The following is a 23,494-nucleotide window of genomic DNA, read 5'->3' on the forward strand; positions in this document are numbered from 1 at the left end:
TGCCCCCTTTTAATCATTAACTGCACATACACAATACAGCCTTGCCACACCTATCCTATTCATGCCTCAAAAAACACTAACATAACACAACTCCCCTTTACAACCTAGGACCACCAGCCTTATCTAACTCTAGTCATATTCATTCCTTTTGTTTCTTGTAAAGGCTTTAGATGCTCCAAACTGTTTACAACCCAATAAACTTTAACCAAAAACATTATTAATAACCAATAAGCAATCATTGTTAGTGCTGCTTATGAACCTTATTTAAACATCCTCATTCCTAAAAGTTAGCCACTGCCTCCAAGATTTTTGATATGCAACCTGCGTCTTTGGCGCCACTGAATTTTCCACCAAACTCCTGATTCCTTTTATCCGTTGCCAATCTGCCAAAGAAACATAGGGCAGCATTCACCATCTTTTCTAGAATCCGGGGCAAGCATTCTAAACAACTCCCACTTAAACCTGGACAGTGCGTCGGCGACTTCATTCTTATAACCGGGAATATGCCTAGCCATAAACTGTATATTATATACCAAACATCTCAGAACAAAGTATCTCAAGTATTTTATAACAGGCATATATGGGGCCGGCAAGTTGTTTATCACATCGACCACTCCCTTATTGTCCGACCAGCAGATTATACTTCTGTTTGCTAACAATTGCCCCCATAACTCCACCACCACTATTATTGGGAAAAGCTCCAGCAATGCAAATTCTTCACCCAACCATTGTTCCTCCATTCCTCGGGCCATTCACCTGCCACACCATCTTCCTTGCAAATAAGCCCCAAAACCTGCACCTCCTGCAGAATCCGTAAACAATTCCAAATCCTTCTCAGCCACTTCCTTTGGCCAAATCCTAATTCCATTAACCCTTTGTGTGCTAATGACGGATCTGAGCAGTCACAGAATTTCCCACTCTGCTGCTAATGACGGCTCAGAGCTGTCACTAGCACTCTCCCACCTTGAGGGAGATCTGGGGGCTCCCACCCACTCCTACCCCGGCGATCGGGGCATCACGTTTTGTGCGGTGACATCACGCGCAATGACGTGATGACGTCACCGCGCAACTTTATTTATACTTAACAATGTTAAGTATAGGAGCAGGGGTCATGCTACTTAGAAGCCTGTATATCAGGCATCTAAGCAGCTACAGACCCCCAATACCCACCGTTGGAAAGGTAATCGCCTAACCTTTCCAACAGTGTAAGACTTGGGGATCTGAAAGAAAATAAAAGTTAATTTTTTTTATTTTTTATAAACAAATAAAAAAAATTAAAAAAGCTTAGCTTAGCCTAGGTGGGAAAGTGCTTAGCACTCAAAGGGTTAAACTGTCTAAGAAAACAATCTCAAACTTTCAAATCATCTCTCATTATCGCTGATATCCTCACCATATGTTCAGGTTTCTTAATTCCTGCTGTAGCCAATTCTAGCCTTTTCTTAAAAATCCTCCCCACTGGGATGACCCTACAAGCAAAATTAAGAACCCCCAACAACCTTTGCATCTCCCTGAGCATCACTTTATTCCGAACCATCAAGTCTGCTATTAGTTGTCTTGCTTTTCCCACTTTATCTTGTGGTAATTCACACTGCTCTTTAACTGAGTCTATTACTATTCCCAAAAAAACCATCCTCGTTCCAGGCCCCTCAGACTTCTCTGCTGCAACAGGTACCCCCAATTTTTCTAGCATGCTAGTAAAAACCATCCTTCATATATTTGCAATCACCAGAATCAGCTGGACCAACCAACATAGAATCATTCAGGTAATGCACTACATTACCCGAACCCATTCTTTCTGTTAACAACCAATGTAGGAAAGTGCTGAATTTCTCAATAATAGAACAGGACTCTGAAAAACACATGAGCAGGCATTTATCTACATAAAATTTGTCTTCAAATTTACAGCCCATCAATTTGAAGCTCACCGGATTTAGAGGAAGCAGCCTAAAAGCAGAATCTATATCAGGTCTTCGCCATAAGAGCACCCTTTCCAGTTTCCCTAACCATTCTCACTGCACTGTCAAATGACTGATACTGTACTGTTGCATCTGCTTTTTCTATGGCATCATTAACTGACTTTCCTCTCGGGTAAGATAGGTGATGGATCATCCTATATTTTTCCTTTTTCTTTATTAGGCACTACCCCAAGAGGAGATAAAACTAAATCCTCAAATAATTTGTTGACAAAAGGCCCCCCCAATCTTGCCCAGCTGTACTTCTTTATTCATTTTCTCCTGTAATATCTCTGGAAGTTCGTTTGCTGATTTTAAATTTCTAAACTTTTCAGCTCCTAGCACAACAGATTTAACCGGAACCACAAAACCACTTTTCAAACCCTCATCCAACAATTCCCTATCATTCCTGAAAGGGTATTTCCCTAATTCCATCCTCAACTTATCTACTTTCAGAGGAGTTCTGGCTACCTCCCACTGCACTTCCGTTACCGCTTCCCCCTGGGCCACGAAAAAATGTTCTGTTCACATTACCATTTCCACTTCTCCTGCAATCTACCCCAGCATGTAGCCCACCACAATGTTTACAAATATGTTTAAATTTGCATGCCCCCCCCCTGTCACACCTCTTGTCATTTAAAGTCCAACACTCTTTCCCTTCATTTCTCCCTATTTTTACCTGTCCCATTGAACGTACCAACTGCCCATCTGGTGATGGCTTTATTAACTTTGGCCACATGTCCAATATTTTTACCCCAAAATCTTTCCTACATTTGTCCCCCAATTACATATTGCCTCTCCTAAATTCCCCATTGTAATCCTTCCACATGAAACCATCATATGTTGTGTAACATTCAGCAATCAAATGTATGTAACGCAGCATCCCTTTTGCCTTATCTGGGATCTCAGAAATGAAACATTCTGCATAAATCAATATTTCTTTCACCCATTCTGTGCTTTTGCTTATGCCCCTTATTATCCTCGCCCCTTGCTTTAAACGCTGCTTGTCATTTCGAATACGTCAACGTACTTTGCCTTTTTTGCCCCTACTATTATCTTTGATTTTAAGTGGGGAGATAGTGGCAATAATGTTGTACCTGTTACCTCATCATCCTCATTAAAATCCCCCTCACTATGAGCCCCTTCTATGCCCATACTTTCTCTGACACTACCTTTGCCTTGCTGCACATACATTTTCTTTACAAATTTAAACATTCTTCTATTACCCTCTCCTGTAACTTTCTCGTCCTCTGAATCCCACTCTGATGAACTGTCAGACACATTACATTTGCGATACATAATTAGCTTACCATGCCTTCTCTGCTGCGTTGTCACCACCTTCTTTCTCTGCTCCTTACTTGTTGAGCTTGCTTTCTGTAATTCAATTAATCTCCATTATTTCTATTCATCACATTTTTATTATTCCTTTTGCTTGTCCTTTGTGCTACCAACTGCTGCTTCCCCTTTTTTGCCCATGCTAGCCCTTCTTCCCTATCGCCCCCATTAACTACCACTACACCCCTAACATCCTCCTCTAACCGTATGTATGTATTCCCATCTAAATCCCTAATTAACATGGGCCTATCATTATCCCTTAATGTTGTCCTAGATCTCTTAGCATGCCTATCCTCCCCTGCCCTCCTATCATATATTTCTATAAAATCCTGTCTGTTAACTGACTCTCTATTCCCACCCCCCGTTCTGTCCTGCCTTTCAGTCCCCCCTCTTTTTCCTATCTTTCATTAACCAATTCTTGATGCGCCATTTCCTGTCTCCTCCCACTATCTCTACCAGTGTTTCCTAAGATTGATCTGCCAGGACCGCGGCTTGTATATGCCCTCACCTCTGGAACTGCTCTGTTCTCTCTATCCCCTTGCTCACCGCAAGCTCTACTACTTCTACCACCTACAACTGACCTTACTTCCTGCATTAAAGATGGCGGCTATCCTGCGTCATTGGAAAACGCTCAAGATGGCTGCCGTGCATGAGTGTTTGTGTCTGCAAAGCCCCGCCCATGCCTTACATCATCGTCACAACGCCAAGCACTTAAGATTACGTTACTACGCGCCACAAAAGGATGAGAAGAAGGGGCACGCCTACCTGCCATCTTGCCCTGACCAGCCTCATCTTCCTGCCCAAAAGGACTAACCTGGGTGCACTGCTTGGGGGACTATGGCGGAGGTTGAAACTTTATGGGTCCTCTGCTTCTGCTATCGGAATCGTCGGATAGCAACGATATTTCCAAATCTGGGCCCTCCTCCCCAAAAAGCTCCTTAGATCCTTCTGCTACCGGGCAAGAACAATCCCTACCCACAGAGTTAAAATTACTTACCTGACCAATGAAGCCACTGGGCTGATATACCCGCTGTTCTGCTGCCCCCACCTTTGCAGATGTTCCTGCCGCTACACCCTCTCCAGACACCGCTACTCCCCTTGGGGGCCAGAGGACCATTCTGTGCCTTTTCAAGCTTCTTCAGTTTTTCCTGAACCTCCAACGCCCAGTTCTTCCACATGTTCTCTCCTTCCAAGAAAGGTTTTGGGATCTTCCTATTCCTATGTGCCATCCTTTCTAACTGGAGAAATGGAAAAGAAAATGCTGTACCTGTAAATACAAGAAAAAAAAAAGGTTAGTCTGAAGCACTTCCTATCTGCACACCTTTTTTATACCCTCCTCTCCCCCCTCCCATTTACCTGCCCCCTTTTAATCATTAACTGCACATACACAATACAGCCTAGCCACACCTACCCTATTCATGCCTCAAAAAGCACTAACATAACACAACCCCCCTTTACAACCTAAGAGCACTAGCCTTATCTAACTCCAGTCATATGCACGTTAGAAGGAATTTAACGAATACAACAGAATTAGCGCTATTTCACCTTCCATATCGCTGCCATTACAAGTTTTGAAAAAAGCCGGCTTGTGCGTGCGATATGGTTGGGTTGAGCTCCATACCGCACAAAATACAAGCGCTGTTTTAACGTGCTCGGGCACGCTTTCGAGCGTTAGAAAAAAAACCTAACACCTGCAATCGCGGAATGAAAAGCTCCGTAACGCAGCCCCATTGATGTCTATGGGGAAAAAAAGTTAAGTTTAAACCTAACACCCAAACATAAACACATCTAAACACCCCTAATCTGCTGCCCCCAACATCGCCGACACCTACATAATGTTATTAACCCCTAATCTGCCGCTCCCGATATCGCCGCCACCTAAATAAATCTATTGACCCCTAATCTGCCACTCCCGATATCACCACCACTATACTAAAGTTATTAACCCCTATTCCCCTGCACCCCAACATCGCCCACACTATAATAAACTAAATACATACTTACCTGTGAAAAAAACCTAAGATAGCTACAACAACTAATAGTTATATTGTAGCTAGATTAGGTTTTATTTTTATTTCACAGCTAAGTTTGCATTTATTTTAACTAGGTAGACTAGTTAGTAAATAGTTATTAACTATTTACTAACTACCTAGTTAAAATAAATACAAACTTACCTGTGAAATAAAACCTAACCTACCTTACACTAAAACCTAACATCCTAACATTACAAAAAATAAAAAAACTACCATTACAAAAATAAAAAACACTAAAATTACAAAAAATAACAAACGAAATTATCCAAAACAATAAAAACTATTCCTATTCTAATACCCTTTAAAAAAATAAAAAAAACACCCCAAAATAAAAAACCCTAATCTATAATAAACTACCAAGGCCCCTTAAAAGGGCCTTTTGTAGGGCATTGCCCTGAAGATAACAGTTCTTTTCCTACAAAAGAAAAACAAACACCCCTAAAAGTATACAAACCCCCCACCCCTCAAACCCACAAAATAAAAATAAAGTAAAACCTAATCTACCCATTGCCCTGAAAAAAGGGCAATTGTGTGGGCATTGCCCTGAAAAGGGCATTCAGCTCTTTCCCTGCCCTTAAAAGGGCATTCAGCACTTTTAAAAGTGCCCACCATAATCTAAAAGAAAAATCACCCCAAAAAACATTAAAAACACCTAACACTAACCCCTCTTTAGGTACTCACCGCTGTTGAAGTCCCAATTGAACGATCTTTATTCCGGCGGCTCCATCTTCATCCAGACGGCATCTTAATTGAACAGCCAATAGGATTTTATCAGCCCTAATTCCTATTGACTGATTCAATTTTTTCAGCCAATAGGAATGCAATGGTACCCCCAGTATAAAAGGGGTACCTTGCATTTCAATCCTCAGTGTGTGGCAGACGATCACATGAGTAGGACCTCAACGTTGGATCAATGGACCTCCGTCTGTACCTCCGCGTTGGACCTTCGCCTGGACCTCCGCCTTGGACCTTCGCATGGACCTCTGCCTCCACGCATGCCTGTCCCGCGATGGATGAAGATGTAGCCACCTGGATGAAGACCTCTCGCTGCCTAGATGTCCGGACTTCAGGAACTGTAAGTGGATCTTCGGAGGTTAGTGTTAGGATTTTTTAAAAACTTTTGGGTGTGTTTTTTTTAGTTTAGGGTTTGGGCTATTCTTAAAAGAGCTGAATGTCCTTTTCAGGGCAAGCAAAAGAGCTGAATGCCCTTTTAAGGACACTGCCCATACAAATGCCCTTTTCAGGGCAATGGGTAGCTTAGGTTTTTTTTTAGAGTTAGCTTTATTATTTTGGGGGGTTGGTTGGGTGGTGGCTTTTACTGTTGGGGGTTCTTTGTGGGGTTTTTTTACAGGTAAAAGAGCTGTTTAACTTAGGGCAATGCCCTACAAAAGGACCTTTTAAGGGCTATTGTTAGTTTATTGTAGGCTAGGGGGGTTTTTTATTGGGGGGGGGCTTTTTTTTTTATAGAGCTATTAGATTAGGTGTAATTCTTTTTTATTTTTGATAATTTCATTTGTTATTTTTTCTAATTTAGTATTTTTTATTTTTTGTAATTAGATACTTTGTAATGTAATTTTTATAGTAGTGTTAGGATTGTTTTAATGTGTATTTTAATTTTCTTTAATTGGCAGTTAGTTTAATTGTTAGTTTAAACTTAGTTTTTTTTATTTGACAGGAACATTTAATTTAATTTAAGATTGGGAAATTGTAATTTTAATATAAAGTTAAGGGGGGGCGTTAGGTTTAGGGGTTACTAGTTTAAATTAGTTTATTGCAATGTGGGGGCTTTCGATTTAGGGGTTAATAGTTTAATTTAGTATATTTCGTTGTGGGGGGTTTCCGGTTTAGGGGTTAATAGTTTAATTTAGAATATTTCATTGTGTGGGGCTTCTGGTTTAGGGGTTAATAGTTTTATTTAGTATATTTCATTGTGGGGGGCTTGTGGTTTAGGGGTTAATAGATTTATTATAATAGCAATGGTATCGGGGAGCAGTGGAATAGGGGTTAATATATTTATTATAGTGTGGGCGATGTTGAGGTGCGGGGGAATAGGGGTTAATATATTTAGTATAGTGGCGACAATGTCAGGAGCGGCGGAATAGGGGTTAATAAATTTTATTAGCGGCGGCGATGTCGGGAGCACCAGATTAGGGGTTAATAACTTTAATATAGTATTTGTGATGTGGGAGGGCCTCGGTTTATGGGTTAATAGGTAGTTTATGGGTGTTAATGTACTTTGTGAAACATTAGTTATGAGCTTTATGTAACAGTTTTGTTGCGTAAAACGCATAACTAATTCCCTCAGATGGCGGTACGGAACTTGTTGTTATAGGCTGGAATGCAAGCTTTTTATCCTCACCGCAAAACTTGTAATGGCTGCACTATGGAATGAAAAAACGTAATTTTTACGTGTGCGGGACTGACGTTGCGTTGCTGGCTAAAAGGCTTGTGGGACAGCTATACCGACAAGACTTGTAATGGCTGCGGTGCTTTTTTAACGCTGACATTACCAATTTTTCAGCATTAAAACACAAACGGAAAACTTGTAATGTAGGTGTTTGTTTCTTGTATGGCAGGGGAGCGTCATGTAAGTACAGTGAGGAGTTCTTGTAGGCAGGGCTAGCTTAAAGGGACACTGAACCCACATTTTTTTTCATTTGTGATTCAGATAGAGCTTGCAATTTTAAGCAACTTTCTAATTGATTCCTATTATCACATTTTCTTCATTCTCTTGGTATCTTTATTTGAAATGCAAGAATGTAAGTTTAGATGCCGGCCCATTTTTTGGAAACAACCTGGGTTGTTCTTGCTGTTTGGTGGATAAATTCATCCACCAATAAAAAAGTGCTGTCCACAGTCCTGAACCAAAAAAAAAGCTTAGGTGCTTTCTTTTTCAAATAAAGATAGCAAGATAGTGAAGAAAAATTGATAACAGGAGCAGTGTTCCCTCTAAGGCCAGTTTTGTGAGCGGCCCAGCAATGAAACAGTTAATAAGGGAACCACACCTTGTAGTCTGCATTGTGTAGTGTTTGCTAATTGCTGTAATTAACAGTTTTGCCGCTGGGCCCCTCACAAAACTGGCCTTAGAGGGAACACTGAACAGGAGTAAATTAGAAATTTTCTTAAATGGCATGCTCTATCTGAATCACATAATAAAAAAATTGGGTTCAGTGTCCCTTTAAGGCATCGCTCTAGAGGTACAACACTGTATTTATTTATTTGTTAATACCTGAGGCTTTTACAACATTGCTTGTTCTTTTCTCTGCTGCTATCCAGAAATGCATCGATCATGTGAAGCTGCGTTATCTCCTCTCTTGCTTTGTTTCATTTCAACAGAATACAGACTCTGCTGAAATGAAATAAAGCAGAGCTGCAGAAATCCCGGGTAGGTTGAATACACGCAGAGCAACTCCTCCTGTATGTCACAGATGAGTGTAGGCGTGTCATGGATATTCAGAGTGGCTATGCAAGAACTTTGTTTTTTGATGTGCCAGGTCATGGATTTTATTGGGGTCAATGAACTTTCAGGAGATGCAGGGTCTCCGCAGCTGTTAGTGCCCTTTCTCATGGTTTTGTGATTTCAAGTTGTATAACACCCATCTTTATTTAAAAGTGCATTTCCTTTCTGTAATATTTTTCTGTCTTATTTTCCAGTGTCTCTGTTAATGTGTCAGCGTCTGTGTGTGTGTGTCTGTGCCTCTATATGAGTTTCTGTGCTTGTATGTATGTATGTGTGTGTGTGTGTGTGTGTGTGTGTGTGTGTCTGTGCCTCTATATGAGTTCCTGTGCTTGTATGTTTGTGTGTGTGTGTGTGTGTGTGCGACAGTATGTCTGTCTCTCTGTATGTGTATGTCTATACCTCTATATGAGTTTCTGTGCTTGTATGTATGTGTGTGTGTGTGTGTGCGACAGTATGTCTGTCTCTCTGTATGTGTATGTCTATACCTCTATATGAGTTTCTGTGCTTGTATGTATGTGTGTGTCAGTGTCTCAGTCTATGCTTATATACTGTATGTGTGTGTGTGTGTGTCAGTCTGTGTATGTCTGTACAGAGACATAAGTAATAATTTATTGTCCTCAAAACACTCTGTATCTGTGTATGTGTCAGTGTGTCTGTCTCTCTATGTGTGTGTCTGAGTGTATCATTGTGTCTCTGTATCTGTGTGTATGTTTCTGCGTGTCACTGGGGGGATATCTATCAAAGCATCAACTATGTTGCATTCGCCCGGCACCAATACGCTTGCCTAACATAGCCTAACATTGCGGCCGCGTATCTCAATATGCTCTTCTCATTTATGAAAAAAGCTGGCAAAAAGACGCGCACCAAGTACGGGGTTGATGAGCATCGGACTGTTGTTAACTAACAGTCATCGATCTCGCGTCTATTCTGCTTTTTCCCAACTTTATTTATACCCTGTCACTAAATGCTGCCATTATACTAAAATGTTTAAACCCTTATCCGCCGCTCCCGACACCGCCGCAACCTAAAAAAAGTTATTAACCCCTTATCCCGCCACCTCCCCGACACCGCCGGAAGCAAAATAAAGTTATTAGCCCCTATTCCGCTGCTCCCCGACACCACCGAAACTAAATAAATGTATTAACCCCCTTAAACCTCTGGCCTGCCACATCACCACCACTAACTAAGCCTATTAACCCTAAACCGTCAGCCCCCCACATTGCCATAAACTAAATTAAGCTATATGCCCCACAAAAGGCCCCTTTTAAGGGCCATTGGTAGTTTATTGTAGGCTAGGGTTTTTGTTTTATTTTGGGGGGCTTTTTTATTTTGATAGGGCTATTAGATTAGGTGTAATTCTTTTTTATTTTTGATAAAAAAAAAATTATTTTTTGTAATTTAGTGTTTGTTTTTGTAACTTAGTGTTTGTTTTTTTCTGTAATTTAGTACTTTTAATAATGTTTAATAGTAGATTTAAATAATTTGAATAGGGTTAGGTTTCTTTAATATGTAATTTAGTTTATTTAATTGGTAGTTTAATTTAATTGTAGTATAATAGTTAGGGTAGGTTAATTTATAGTTTAACATTAGTTTAATTTAATTATACAGGTAAGTTGTAATTTATATTAAGATAGGGATGTTGTAATTTTAATTTAAAGTTAAGGCGTTGTTAGGTTTAGGGGTTAAAAGCTTAATTTAGTTTTTGGCGATGTGGGGGGCTGACGGTTTAGGGGTTAATAGGTTTAGTTAGTGGTGGTGATGATGTGGGAGGCCAGAGATTTAGGGGTTAATATGTTTATTTAGTGGCGGTAGTGGTGGGGAGCGGCGGAATAGGGGTTAATACTTTAATTTAGCTTGCGGCGATGTTGGGGCGGCAGATTAGGGGTCTTTAGACTCGAGGTTTATGTTAGGGTGTTAGGTGTAAACGTAACTTGTTTTCTACCATAAAATCAATAGGGTATATTTCTTTGTCTTGCAGCATCGAACATAAGCTTTTGCTACTTTCAGACTCCCATTGATTTCTATGGCATCCGCGGTATTCGCGGCCTCCAGGGTGGCGGATTGAAAACCAGGTACGCTGGGTTGGAAAAGACGCGAGCGTACCTGTTAAAAGTTTGTTAAATGGGAAAAAGTGTCAGATAGAGCCGAATGTGTATTCAGAACATCTGTAATGACGTACGCATCGATCTGCGTCAGATTGAGATCGCTGTATCGTTTGTTACGAACTTCAACATTTGCCGGTCTGTAGGCTTTGCCTAACATCGCCTAACATCACGGCCGTATATCTCAATACGCTCTCCTTATTTATTAAAAAAGCCGGCAAAAAGACGCGCATCAAGTACGGGGTGATGAGCATCGGACTTTTGTTAACTAGCAGTCATCGATCTCGCATCTATTCGGCTTTTTCCCAACTTTATTTATACCCTGTCACTAAATTGCCTCCACTATACTAAAATGTTTAACCCCTATCCTCCTGCTCCCTGACACCGCCGCAACCTAAATAAAGTTATTAACCCCTATTCCGCTGCTCTCCGACACTGCCACCACTGTCTGGATGAAGACTTCTTGCCGCCTGGATGAGGACTTCTCCGGCTGGATGAATCCTTCAAGCAGGTCTTCAAGAACTGTAAGTGGATCGTCTGGGGTTAGTGTTAGGTTTGTTTAAGGGTTTTTTTGGGTGGTTTTTTTTTTAGATTAGGGTCTGGGCATGTAAAAGAGCTAAATGCCCATACAAATGTCCTTTTCAGGGCAATGAGGAGCATAGGTTATTTTAGATTTTGTTTTATTTGGGGGGTTTGGGTGGGTGGTGGGTTTAACTGTCGGGGGGGGGGGGGTTATTTTTTGCAATGTAAAATAGCTGATTTCTTTGGGGCAATGCCCCACAAGAGGCCCTTTTAAGGGCCATTGGTAGTTTGTTGTAGGCTAGGGTTTTTTTTTATTTTGGGGGGGAGGCTTTTTATTTTGATAGGGCTATTAGATTAGGTGTAATTCTTTTTTATTTTGATAAAAAAAAAATTATTTTTCGTAATTTATGTTTATGTGTGTCAGTGTGTCTGTCTCTTTTTATGTGTGTGTCTGGGAAATATGTCTGTGTCTCTGTGTGTCTGTCTGTGTATGTATTTGCCCGTGTGTGTCACTGTGTTTCTGTGTGTGTGTCTATGTCAGTGTGTCTTTCTCTCTGTACATGTGCATCTGTGTGTATATATCTGTATATCTATGTGTATCAGTGGGTGTCTTTCTGTGTGTGTCTATGTCAGTGTGTCTTTCCTCTCTGTACATGTGCATCTGTGTGTATATATCTGAATATCTATGTGTGTCAGTGGGTGTCTTCTGTGTGTGTCTATGTCAGTGTGTCTTTCTCTCTGAACATGTGCATCTGTGTGTAATATATCTGTATATCTATGTGTATCAGTGGGTGTCTTTCTGTGTGTGTCTATGTCAGTGTGTCTTTCTCTCTGTACATGTGCATCTGTGTGTATATATCTGTATATCTATGTGTGTCAGTGGGTGTCTTTCCTGTGTGTGTCTATGCCAAGGTGTCTTTCTCTCTGTACATGTGCATCTGTGTGTATATATCTGTATATCTATGTGTGTCAGTGGGTGTCTTTCTGTGTGTGTCTATGTCAGTGTGTCTTTCTCTCTGTACATGGTGCATCTGTGTGTATATATCTGTATATCTATGTGTATCAGTGGGTGTCTTACTGTGTGTGTCTATGTCAGTGTGTCTTTCTCTCTGTACATGTGCATCTGTGTGTATATCTCTGTATAGCTATGTGTCTCAGTGGGTGTCTTTCTGTGTGTGTCTATGTCAGTGTGTCTTTCTCTCTGTACATGTGCATCTGTGTGTATATATCTGTATATCTATGTGTATCAGTGGGTGTCTTTCTATATCTGTATATCTATGTGTGTCAGTGGGTGTCTTTCTGTGTGTGTCTATGTCAGTGTGTCTTTCTCTCTGTACATCTGCATCTGTGTGTATATATCTGTATATCTATGTGTGTCAGTGGGTGTCTTTCTGTGTGTGTCTATGTCAGTGTGTCTTTCTCTCTGTACTTGTGCATCTGTGTGTATAATCTGTATATCTATGTGTGTCAGTGGGTGTCTTTCTGTGTGTGTCTATGTCAGTGTGTCTTTCTCAGTGTACATGTGCATCTGTGTGTATATATCTGTATATCTATGTGTGTCAGTGGGTGTCTTTCTGTGTGTGTCTATGTCAGTGTGTCTTTCTCTCTGTACATCTGCATCTGTGTGTTTATATCTGTATATCTATGTGTGGTCAGTGGGTGTCTTTCTGTGTGTGTCTATGTCAGTGTGTCTTTCTCTCTGTACATGTGCATCTGTGTGTATATATCTGTATATCTATGTGTATCAGTGGGTGTCTTTCTGTGTGTGTCTATGTCAGTGTGTCTTTCTCTCTGTACATGTGCATCTGTGTGTATATATCTGTATATCTATGTGTAATCAGTGGGTGTCTTTCTGTTGTGTGGTCTATGTCAGTGTGTCTTTCTCTCTGTACATGTGGCATCTGTGTGTATATATCTGTATAGCTATGTGTATCAGTGGGTGTCTTTTCTGTGAGTGTCCTATGTCAGTGGTGTCTTTCTCTCTGTACATGTGAATCTGTGTGTATATATCTGCATATCTATGTGTATCAGTGGGTGTCTTTCTGTGTGTGTCTATGTCAGTGGTCTTTCCTCTCTGTACATGTGCATCTGTGTGTATATATCTGCATATCTAAGTGTATCAGTGGGTGTCTTTCAGTGTGTGTCTATGTCAGTGTGTCTTTCTCTCTGTACATGTGCATCTGTGTGTATATATCTGTATATCTATGTGTATCAGTGGGTGTCTTTCTGTGTGTGTCTATGTCAGTGTGTCTTTCTCTCTGTACATGTGCATCTGTGTGTATATATCTGTATATCTATGTGTATCAGTGGGTGTCTTTCTGTGTGTGTCTATGTTAGTGTGTCTTTCTCTCTGTACATGTGCATCTGTGTGTATATATCTGTATATCTTTGTGTGTCACTGTGTTTCTGTGTGTGTCTATGTCAGTGTGTCTTTCTCTCTGTACATGTGCATCTGTGTGTATATATCTGTATATCTATGTGTATCAGTGGGTGTCTTTCTGTGTGTGTTTCATGCAATTCAAAAATAGGCCCACAAAATCATCAGCTCCTGGCCCAATGAAGCCCTTAATCTGGCACTGGCGCATCACTAGGGGAAACCCAGGGGAGGAGGAAGAAAACGTAATCCAGCTATGCATGTATCGTTGTGTAGTATACGCAAAGTTCATATTAAGATTCAGCTTTCTTCTTCACGGTGCTGAGCTGTATCCTGCCCTGTTCTTTTCCCGCTGGGGGTGACACCAACCCTAGTGAGGCCACTGGTCATCTTACAGTTTAAGTAAAATGGTCACTGTGTGCTGGATCCTTTTTCAAAGGGACATCTTACCTTAAATTGTATTTCATAAACAGACAAATACATTTATATATATAAAAAAAAAAGTTCCAATGTACTTCTCTTGTCAATTTTACCTCCATTGTCTTTGTATTCTTTGATTAAAAAAAAGAATCAGGTAGGTAGGTTGAGGAGTGTGCATATGTCTCTAGCACTATATGGCCACCCTGCTTTTCAACAATATATACCAAAAGAACAATTGACAACAAATGTAAATTTAAAAATTCTTTGCTTTATCTGAATCAGAAAAACATATATGTGTGCATGTGTATATATATATGTATTTGTATGTATGTGTGTGTGAGTATATATGTATGTATGTGTATGTATGTGTGTGTGTGTATGTGTGTGTATGTACTGTATGTAAGTATGTATGTGTGTGTGTGTGTGTGTGTGTGTATGTGTGTGTGTGTATTTGTATATGCATGTACTGTATGTAAGTATGTATGTGTGTGTGTGTGTGTGTGTATATGTATGTATTTGTATGTATGTGTGTGTGTATGTGTGTGTATGTACTGTATGTAAGTATGTATGTGTGTGAGTGTATATATACAGGTATATATAAAACGTCTGACCGGTTTCGATCTGTATATTTACATCAATGGGACTGGCTTTTAACGCCAAGAATAAGAAGGATAAGCATTGATCACCACATCTATTATGCTTACACTCAACCATAATGAATATTAGACAAAAGGAGGGGGGGGGGTCATTCTTATACCCCTTGTCCCAGCTTTGGAACCCAATTGTAGTATGCCACATAGAGTTACAGTCAAATCCAATACAATGTGATGTGAGAAATGTTAGAACACAATACAATACAGGGGTGTTCAATACTACCAGTCCAAAGATAATAGAGTTTTGGAACCAGCATACATGAATGAACATATGAATATAAATATAGGCATAAAGATATAAAGGCATAGAAACATATATATCTATATAAACAATACGAAACCGGTCAGACGTGTTTCTTTTCATTGGGCTGGATGTTTGGCTACGTCTGAGTCTAGCACTTACTTCATTTTTGTGTGCTCATTGTTGCTATTTGTAAGCATTTGAATAAAGATTTGCATTTAATTTATCCTCTTTGTGGGACTCCATCGTTTTTGGATCATATTTTCTTTTTTTCACAAATATAACAATGTATAAAAATGTGCACCATGGGGGTGGAGCTAACCGCTGTTCTGTGTGGACACTTGTGTGCAGAGCTCTGGGCTTGCACTAGCTTCAATAACAAAGTTTAGCTTGTTTTTTTCCACAAAAAACAACTCATATCACAGTGTGAACCCTAAAGATGCATTATATAGCCTTTCTCCCGATTCCGGTGACTATACCCTACCCTTAGGAGCAGCTGGGAATTTTGAGTAATCGACTTACAGCCACCAGCCCCTAAAGACTACATCTGCTCAGGGCCGGTGCTCCGGAGGGTTGGGGCCCTGCTCCAGAGTTACAGAGGTCATCCCTGTGTGAGGCTGAGAATCAGGACGGGCGAAAGGCCGGATACCGGGTCGGTGTCATCAACCGGGAATCCTGTGGCCTCTTACTTAAGGGCAGCTGTCATCTATGGTGCACTAAGGGATAATCATCTAGTTGGCCGGGAAATTCCGTAAACCTCTGGGTTGACCTCATCTTCGGAGTCTGGCAGAGTAAATACAGAGCGGAGTGGCACGAATGGCCACCATATTGGATCTGCGGCCTGCAGGGAAGCTCCAGACATCAAGTTGCATCATCCGCATTTCTCTAGTAGGAGATCAATATCCCCCCTGCTACTGGAACTCTTCTACCTACCTTTCTAGGCCGCCTGCATTAAAGGTATATCCGGAGCACCAGCATCTCCACATTTATTGGGTGAGATCCACGCCTTACACACATTACAATTGGGACACCAGATTTGAGATTTGCCCAAACTATAGGGCTTGTACCTCAGGGCCATGTACTAGGTGTACTTAAAGGCTCCTCACTTTGTCCCTAGGGAAACGCCAGCCTGACTTTTATACCCTCCACTCACAGAGTTTATATTGCTCCCATACTGGGAATTTGCAACACATTGCATCAGTTCTCCCCACCTGAGGCTCACTTAACACATGGCCTAAGGGAACCTCCATACATAACCAGCCTTCGGGACGGCTATGTGCTACCCGTGGATCTATACCTATTAGAGCCAATTCTTTCAGTTACCAGACTTTCCGTTGTATATGAAAAGACTGCCTTATCATACCACAGACAACGTGGATGCTGATTATTTCACTCAGAACTGTTCCTGCTTTATCATCACTAGTGTCACTGCATTTGCTGCCTAAGACTGAGCCCATACTTTTTTGAGGTATTAGTTCCCCACCTCACCTCTCCCTCGGTCATCTCCCCCTATCATTTTCCCCTTCCTTTAGGTTGCATCCCTTCTCCCAGATATGAGGGTTAGAGCTGGCCAGCACACTGTATTGATCATATGTGTTAAGATTCTGCTGTTGTTAGGGTGAACACAAAATACTGTATTGTTTGGTTGTTTGCTTTGCGCTCACATTGTGAATTGCTAGTGTGCCCAACTTTGTGACCCCCTGTTGGGTCCCTCCCCAGCGACCTAGTGTGTTGCAATACTAAATGTTTGATTGTTGGGGTATTCAGACCCTAGATGCGCCACTGTTTATGATGGTAGTGGTGTAAGCCCCATCAGTAAGCTGAGGCCGGCCCCGCTCGCATTCATGTTTTTTTTTTCTATTTGTACTAGCTTTAACCAGATAGTCAGGCATAGGTTATTTTTCCATTAAGTACAGGGGAGACTGACTGAGGCTCCATTGTTACATCTCAAGGTTGACTCCAACTTTACCAAAAATGCTGCATACTTCAAGACGGCATCCTAGAACTCCGGCAACTGTCAAAAAGACTGTATTTGACCACTTTTCCCAACAGTCTAAAGCTCCAGACCCATCTAGAAGAGATGTGAGTGACCAAGAATCACAAAACGAGGGATCTCAATCTAGTACACAGTCAGCCGCCCACTTGCAACACTATATTACTGAAGCCATTATGAAAAAAATGCTGGCGGCACAAACAAAATCTATCACTGCAGAGATCCAATGCAGCTCAGCAGAGCTTAGATAGGACATTGCAGAGATTGGTGAAAGAGTAGATACTTTAGAGGGACAACATGATGACCTGACCACAGTTCATTCAAATCTACTTTCGTACACTGAGAACCTTGCAGATCAAATCACTCAACTGGAGCTAAATCTTGCGGATGTGGAGGACAGAGCTCGGAGAAACAATGTCCGATTCCGAGGTATACCGGAAAGTGTTACGGCAAGTGAACTGCAAGAATTCCTCAAGTCTCTTTTCACGGCACTATTTGGCCCCCTAGAGGGTTCATTACATACTATGGAGGAAGCTCATAGAGCTTTGAGACCAAGGACCTTGTGTTATGCTTTCATAATTTTACCTTCAAAGACCATCTGATGCAGGCTACCTTTAACAAACCAGCTTTACTAGACAACCTCAGAGATATCCAACTTTTGCCGGACCTGTCCTCTCACACTCTGCAACAACGTAGGCTTTATAGACCCATAACCACATTACTCAGAAGAGCGAACATTAAATATGGATGTGACAATCCAACAAAGCTTATAGTGTCTAAGGACAATCAAACCCATGTGGTGACATCCCCAGCTCAAGGCAACACTCTCCTAACTAGCTGGGGCTTGCAAACAGAACAGATACCTCCGGCTGCTGCCCACTCCACAAAATTGAGGGCCTTGGCTCCAGAGTGGACCTTGAAGGATCAAAGACAAAAATGTCAGAAATTCGGCCTCCTTAATCAGTCTCTGAGGCCTCAAGCCTTGCCGACCTGAAAGGACTCCTACTTGATATGTAGAAAAATTGTGTTTTGAGCTACCTATGTTACATCTGTTACACCATTTATTTATTGTCTTTAGAGTATAGTTAGTTAGGCTAGTTTGCAATCAGATGTTCATTTGTGAGCAGGGCTGACTTATTCAGCTCCATTCCGTTTTAGCACTTGCTCCCCCCCGAATTTAGAGCCCAAGTTAGGGTTCAACTTAGGTGGGCTATTTCCACCAATTTATTTATCCCAGATTCCTCCTACCCGGACCCCTTAACTTTCATTCCTGACCCAGTATATTCCCCCCCCCCATCAAACACTAAGGTACAAGGTATATTTGTCATTGATTCAGGTTATAGTATAACTGATGTCTTCCCTTAGGTTCATAACACATTACGTGAGAGGCCTTAACACCTCCGATAAAAGAAGCCTACTGGCTAGATCTCTCAAATTCCATAGGGCAGATGTGGCGTTTCTCCAAGAAACGCACCTACTAGCAGAGGGCCCACCTCCATACATATCTAAAAATTTCCTAATTTTTAATCAGCCCCCTTCTCTAAAAAGCTAGGGGTGCAGCTATACTTGTGCATAAAAGAGTGGCTTATGAACCAATCCACATTTTTAGAGACCCTCAGGCTAGATTCATCATCCTAATCTGTAATTTAGACCACACCACATACACCATAGTCTCCATTTACCTCCCAAATGTCCTCCAATCCAGATACCTAAAAAAGATCCTATGCAGGGTAGATCTAGTTAAGCAAGGAAAGGTTATCCTAGCAGGTGATTTCAATATGGTCTGGGATCATAAAATGGACAGGAAATCTAAACCCACCACTAATAGGGCCGCTTTCCCTTACTCTGTGAGCCTTAAATTTAGAACTCTAATGGCACAATAAGGTTACTATGATATTTGGAGGTATTTTCACTCACAGGATAAAGACTACACTCATTTCTCTCACCCTCATAACACTTACTCTAGGCAAGATTACCTTTTCTGCCATTCTGACACTCTAGATTTAATACAATCCACAAACATATCAATTTGCTCTTCGTCAGACCACGACCAAGTTTAGACCTTCAATCCTCGAATACAGCTAGATCTAAATCCACTTGGAGGTTGTCCCACCACATATTGTCTGAAGTACCTTTTAGAGAGGAACTTTGGAAAGAGCTGCAATTCACCATACAAACAAACGACAACCCACAAATTGGGTTTCCCAAGCACATTGCAAATTGAGGGACCTAGAGTATCAATGCCGCACCTCCAATTCCTTAGATCTTCGGGATAAAATTGGAACAGCCAATAGAATGCGAGCTCAATCTGATTGGCTGATTGGATCAGCCAATCGGATTGAACTTGAATCTGATTGGCTGATTGAATCAGCCAATCAGATTTTTCCTACCTTAGTTCCGATTGGCTGATAGAATCCTATCAGCCAATCGGAATTTGAGGGACGCCATCTTGGATGACATCATTTAAAGGAACCTTCACGGCGAGTAGGCGTCGGTTGAAGAGGATGGATCCGCGTCGGCTGGGATGAAGATGGCTCCGCTCCGCTCCGGATGGATGAAGATAGAAGATGCCGCTTGGATGAAGATGTCTGCTGGTCCGGATGTCCTCTTCTGCCCGGATAGGATGAAGACTTCTGCCTGTCCGGATGTCCTCTTCTACCCGGATAGGATGAAGACTTCTGCCGGTCTCGATGTCCTATTCTGGCCCATCGGATGAAGACTTCGGCCGGCTGGGTGAAGACGACTCAAGGTAGGGAGATCTTCAGGGGGGTAGTGTTAGGTTTATTTAAGGGGGGTTCGGGTGGGTTAGAGTAGGGGTATGTGGGTGGTGGGTTTTAATGTTGGGGGGGGTTGTATTTTTTTTTACAGGCAAAAGAGCTGATTTCTTTGGGGCATGCCCAGCAAAAAGCCCTTTTAAGGGCTGGTAAAAGAGCTGATTACGTTGTAATGTAGAATAGGGTAGGGACTTTTATTATTTTTTTATTTTTTTTTATTTTATTAGGGGGTTTAGATTAGGTGTAATTAGTTTAAAATTCTTGTAATTTTTTTTATTTTCTGTAATTTAGTGTTTTGTTTTTTTTTTGTAATTTAGTTTAGTTTATTTAATTGTAGGTAATTTATTTAATTAATTTAATGATAGTGTATTGTTAGGTTTAATTGTAACTTAGGTTAGGATTTATTTTACAGGTAATTTTGAAATTATTTTAACTAGGTAGCTATTAAATAGTTAATAAATATTTAATAGCTATTGTACCTAGTTAAAATAAATATGATGTTGCCTGTAAAATAAATATAAATCCTAAAATAGCTACAATATAATTATTTGTTATATTGTAGCTATATTAGGGTTTATTTTACAGGTAAGTATTTATTTTTAAATAGGAATACTTTAGTTAATAAGAGTTAATATATTTTGTTAGATTAAAATTATATTTAACTTAGGGGGGTGTTAGGGTTAGACTTAGCTATAGGGGTTAATACATTTATTATAGTAGCGGCGAGGTCCGGGGGGTTAATACTTGAAGTTAGGTGGCGTCGACGTTGGGGGGGTTCAGATTAGGGGTTAATAAATATTATGTAGGTGTCGGCGATTTTAGCGGCAGCAGATTAGGGGTTCATAGGGATAATGTAGGTGGCGGCGATGTGCGGTCGGCAGATTATGGGTTAAAAATATTTATTATAGTGGCGGCGATGTGGGGGGACCTCGGTTTAGGGGTACATAGGTAGTTTATGGGTGTTAGTGTACTTTAGAGCACTGTAGTTAAGAGCTTTATATACCGGCGTTAGCCCATAAAGCTCTTAACTACAGCCTTTCCATGGGCTTTAGGAGTCTTGTCGGTAGGGGCTGTACCGCTCACTTCAGCCAAGACTCTAAATACCGGCATTAGGAAGATCCCATTGAAAAGATAGGATACGCAATTGGCGTAAGGGGATCTGCGGTATGGAAAAGTCACGGCTTGAAAGTGAGCGGTACACCTTTACCTGGCCGACTCTAAATACCAGCGGGCGGCCAAAAGCAGCGTTAGGACCCCTTAACGCTGCTTTTGACGGCTAACGCAGAACTCTAAATCTAGGCGTTAGGGATTAAACTGCTGAGTGATATCCCCCAAATTATAAATACAAACTACCGCCCCTTACTGTCTGAATTGAGAACCTTTAGGGAAAAATGGCAGTCCAATTCCTGGCTAGGACGCATTGTAGCCCTCAAAATGAGCTACCTCCCTAAACTGACCTATTTGTTTAGGTGCCTTCCTATCAAAGTACCCAAACAATTGTTATTACAGTTTCAAAGTGAATGCACAAAGTACATATTGCAGGGAAAACCCCCACGTATAGCTCACAATATTAAGCAATATCCTAGACTACATAGAGGGGTTGCCTCTCCATCCATCACTAGATACTATGATGCAGCGATGCTCACTCATATATCTCAATGGGGAGTCAAAGACTCACAATGTAAATGGAGGGGAATTGAACAGGCCTTACTGCCCTTCAATATTCATTTACGTGATCTGATTTGGACCCCGCCACATTGCTGTAGGAATCTATCTATTGACAACCTAATAATTATTTATTAAAGCACCACATATAATAAAATGGGAACAAAAACTGAATATATCTATTCCTTCTCAGGTCTGGCAACATTACACTCCTCTTAACTAAAAAAAGCTATCCACTGTAAAACCATATATCAGACATATTTTAAACTACTCACGCACAGGTATTATGTCCCGGCAAGATTAACTAAATTGTTCCCTACTGCTTCTCCCAAATGTTGGAGGGATTGTGACCAGATAGGTGATATGACACATGTTTGGTGGGGCTGCCCGAAACTTAAACCTCTGTGGAACACCTGTTTTAATACCCTTTCCAGATTGGGGATCTCCCTTCCTAAGTCTCCAGAAGTGGCCCTTTTCCACTTGGGCTCTTGCAAACTACCCAAACACCAAAGATATCTATGTATTTACCTCTTTCAGCTATAAAACTCTTCATTGACAAATCATGGAAACACTTAAACCCCCTCCTGGCCAGAAATAGTTAAAGTTATGGCTTATATTTACTCCATGGAAAAAAAATGTATTCTATTCCCTAGAAAATTCAGATATCTTTGAAATGATCTGGGTGGACTAGCAAGCCTTGTTTAACACCCAGTGGCTTCCTAACCTAGATTCCTAAGGTGGCCTCTTCTTCCCATTTCCCGCCAGGCCTCCCCTCACTGAACTCCTCTCTCGATGACACCCCCTCTTCAGAACCCTCCTCATCTATGTGTAACAACAATTTTTTCATTACCCTATCCACCTCCTTTCCCCACCCACCCCTCTTCACTGCTGGTACAGCTTTTGTAACCTACTGTGCTAATATATAACTTCTTAATGAAGTGGATATAGGTGAACTCTGAATGTCTTTCACTTCATTGACAATACAAATATACCCCAGTGCCCACTAAACCTTGTTGGCCCAGGAAGGTGATACCAAGTTATCACCCAAATACAATGATACGTGGAGAAGATAATCCTAGGCGCCAAATGCAGGCTAAGGTATACAAGAATTTATTACGACAGGAGTACAGGGTATTAGAATAAAATACGATAATAAAATACAATGTTTTAAAAGTAAATAGACATGGATCAACGCTAGTAAAAATGTGATAAAAAACAGGTTTGGATAAAAAATATATATATAGTAACAGTATGACAATATATACAGTTCAATTCTTGAAAGACAGCTATGTCAAGGTATGTTATAAAGTGAGATAGTGCAATGCTCCAGAGTGCTGGAATTTGTGTTTAAAATAGCAATCAAATAAAATTCAATATCAATCAATAAAATCAAATAAAATAGTTTCCAGTGGATGTGGAGGGAGTGTTTAAAACAAAAACAAAAAGCAAAAAATAGAATGCAAAAATGAGGTGGTAGTCAGTGTAAATATTGATCCAAAAAAAGGTAAGAAAGTCACAGCACAGGTCCACAATGAATCCGCTGGGGTGCTTCTAAAGATGTGTATCCAAATGGTGCTAGTGTATTGCAGGTGTCCAATGGATGTGTAAAAACCAAATAAAACCAAAAAATAAAAAAATAATAGTCAATGGTGTGCAAAAAATGTCAGTAAATGTCAGTGAATCTCCCTCGATGGGGGTGTTGCCAGCCTGGATAGGCTGGTTTAGGTGAAGGAAGGGGGCACAATAAAAAACAGTGCACAGAAAAAGTAAAAATATAAAAATATATAAGAGAACAAAAAACCTGTGAAGAGAAAGATAAAATACAATGTGTAGAAAGTTCACAATATGTTCTTCCAATTTGAATAAGGCTTACCAGTACTGTCTATGCGTTTCGGCCTTCTCTAGGCCTTTATCAAGACTGGTGTGTGTTACATACTGATGGCCTTATATAGGGGTTGTGTGATTGCAGC

The 23,494-nt window shown here is 40.8% G+C and overlaps 1 protein-coding gene across 1 annotated transcript in view; it reads right to left on the reverse strand.

Moving 5' to 3' along the window:
• LOC128646842 (uncharacterized protein DDB_G0290685-like) overlaps positions 1 to 23,494 on the reverse strand; it is a 327,554-nt gene that overhangs the window by 233,397 nt on the left and 70,663 nt on the right. The window contains exons 3-4 of the mRNA XM_053699642.1: positions 4,285 to 4,554; positions 3,263 to 3,326 (exon numbers count right to left, since the gene is read on the reverse strand). Of these exons, the coding sequence (XP_053555617.1) occupies positions 3,263 to 3,326; positions 4,285 to 4,404 (184 nt within the window). The 5' untranslated portion in view covers positions 4,405 to 4,554. The remainder of the gene's footprint in view (positions 1 to 3,262; positions 3,327 to 4,284; positions 4,555 to 23,494) is intronic.

The sequence above is a fragment of the Bombina bombina genome, chromosome 2, assembly GCF_027579735.1.
Source record: "Bombina bombina isolate aBomBom1 chromosome 2, aBomBom1.pri, whole genome shotgun sequence".
Classification (NCBI taxonomy): Eukaryota; Metazoa; Chordata; class Amphibia; order Anura; family Bombinatoridae; genus Bombina; species Bombina bombina.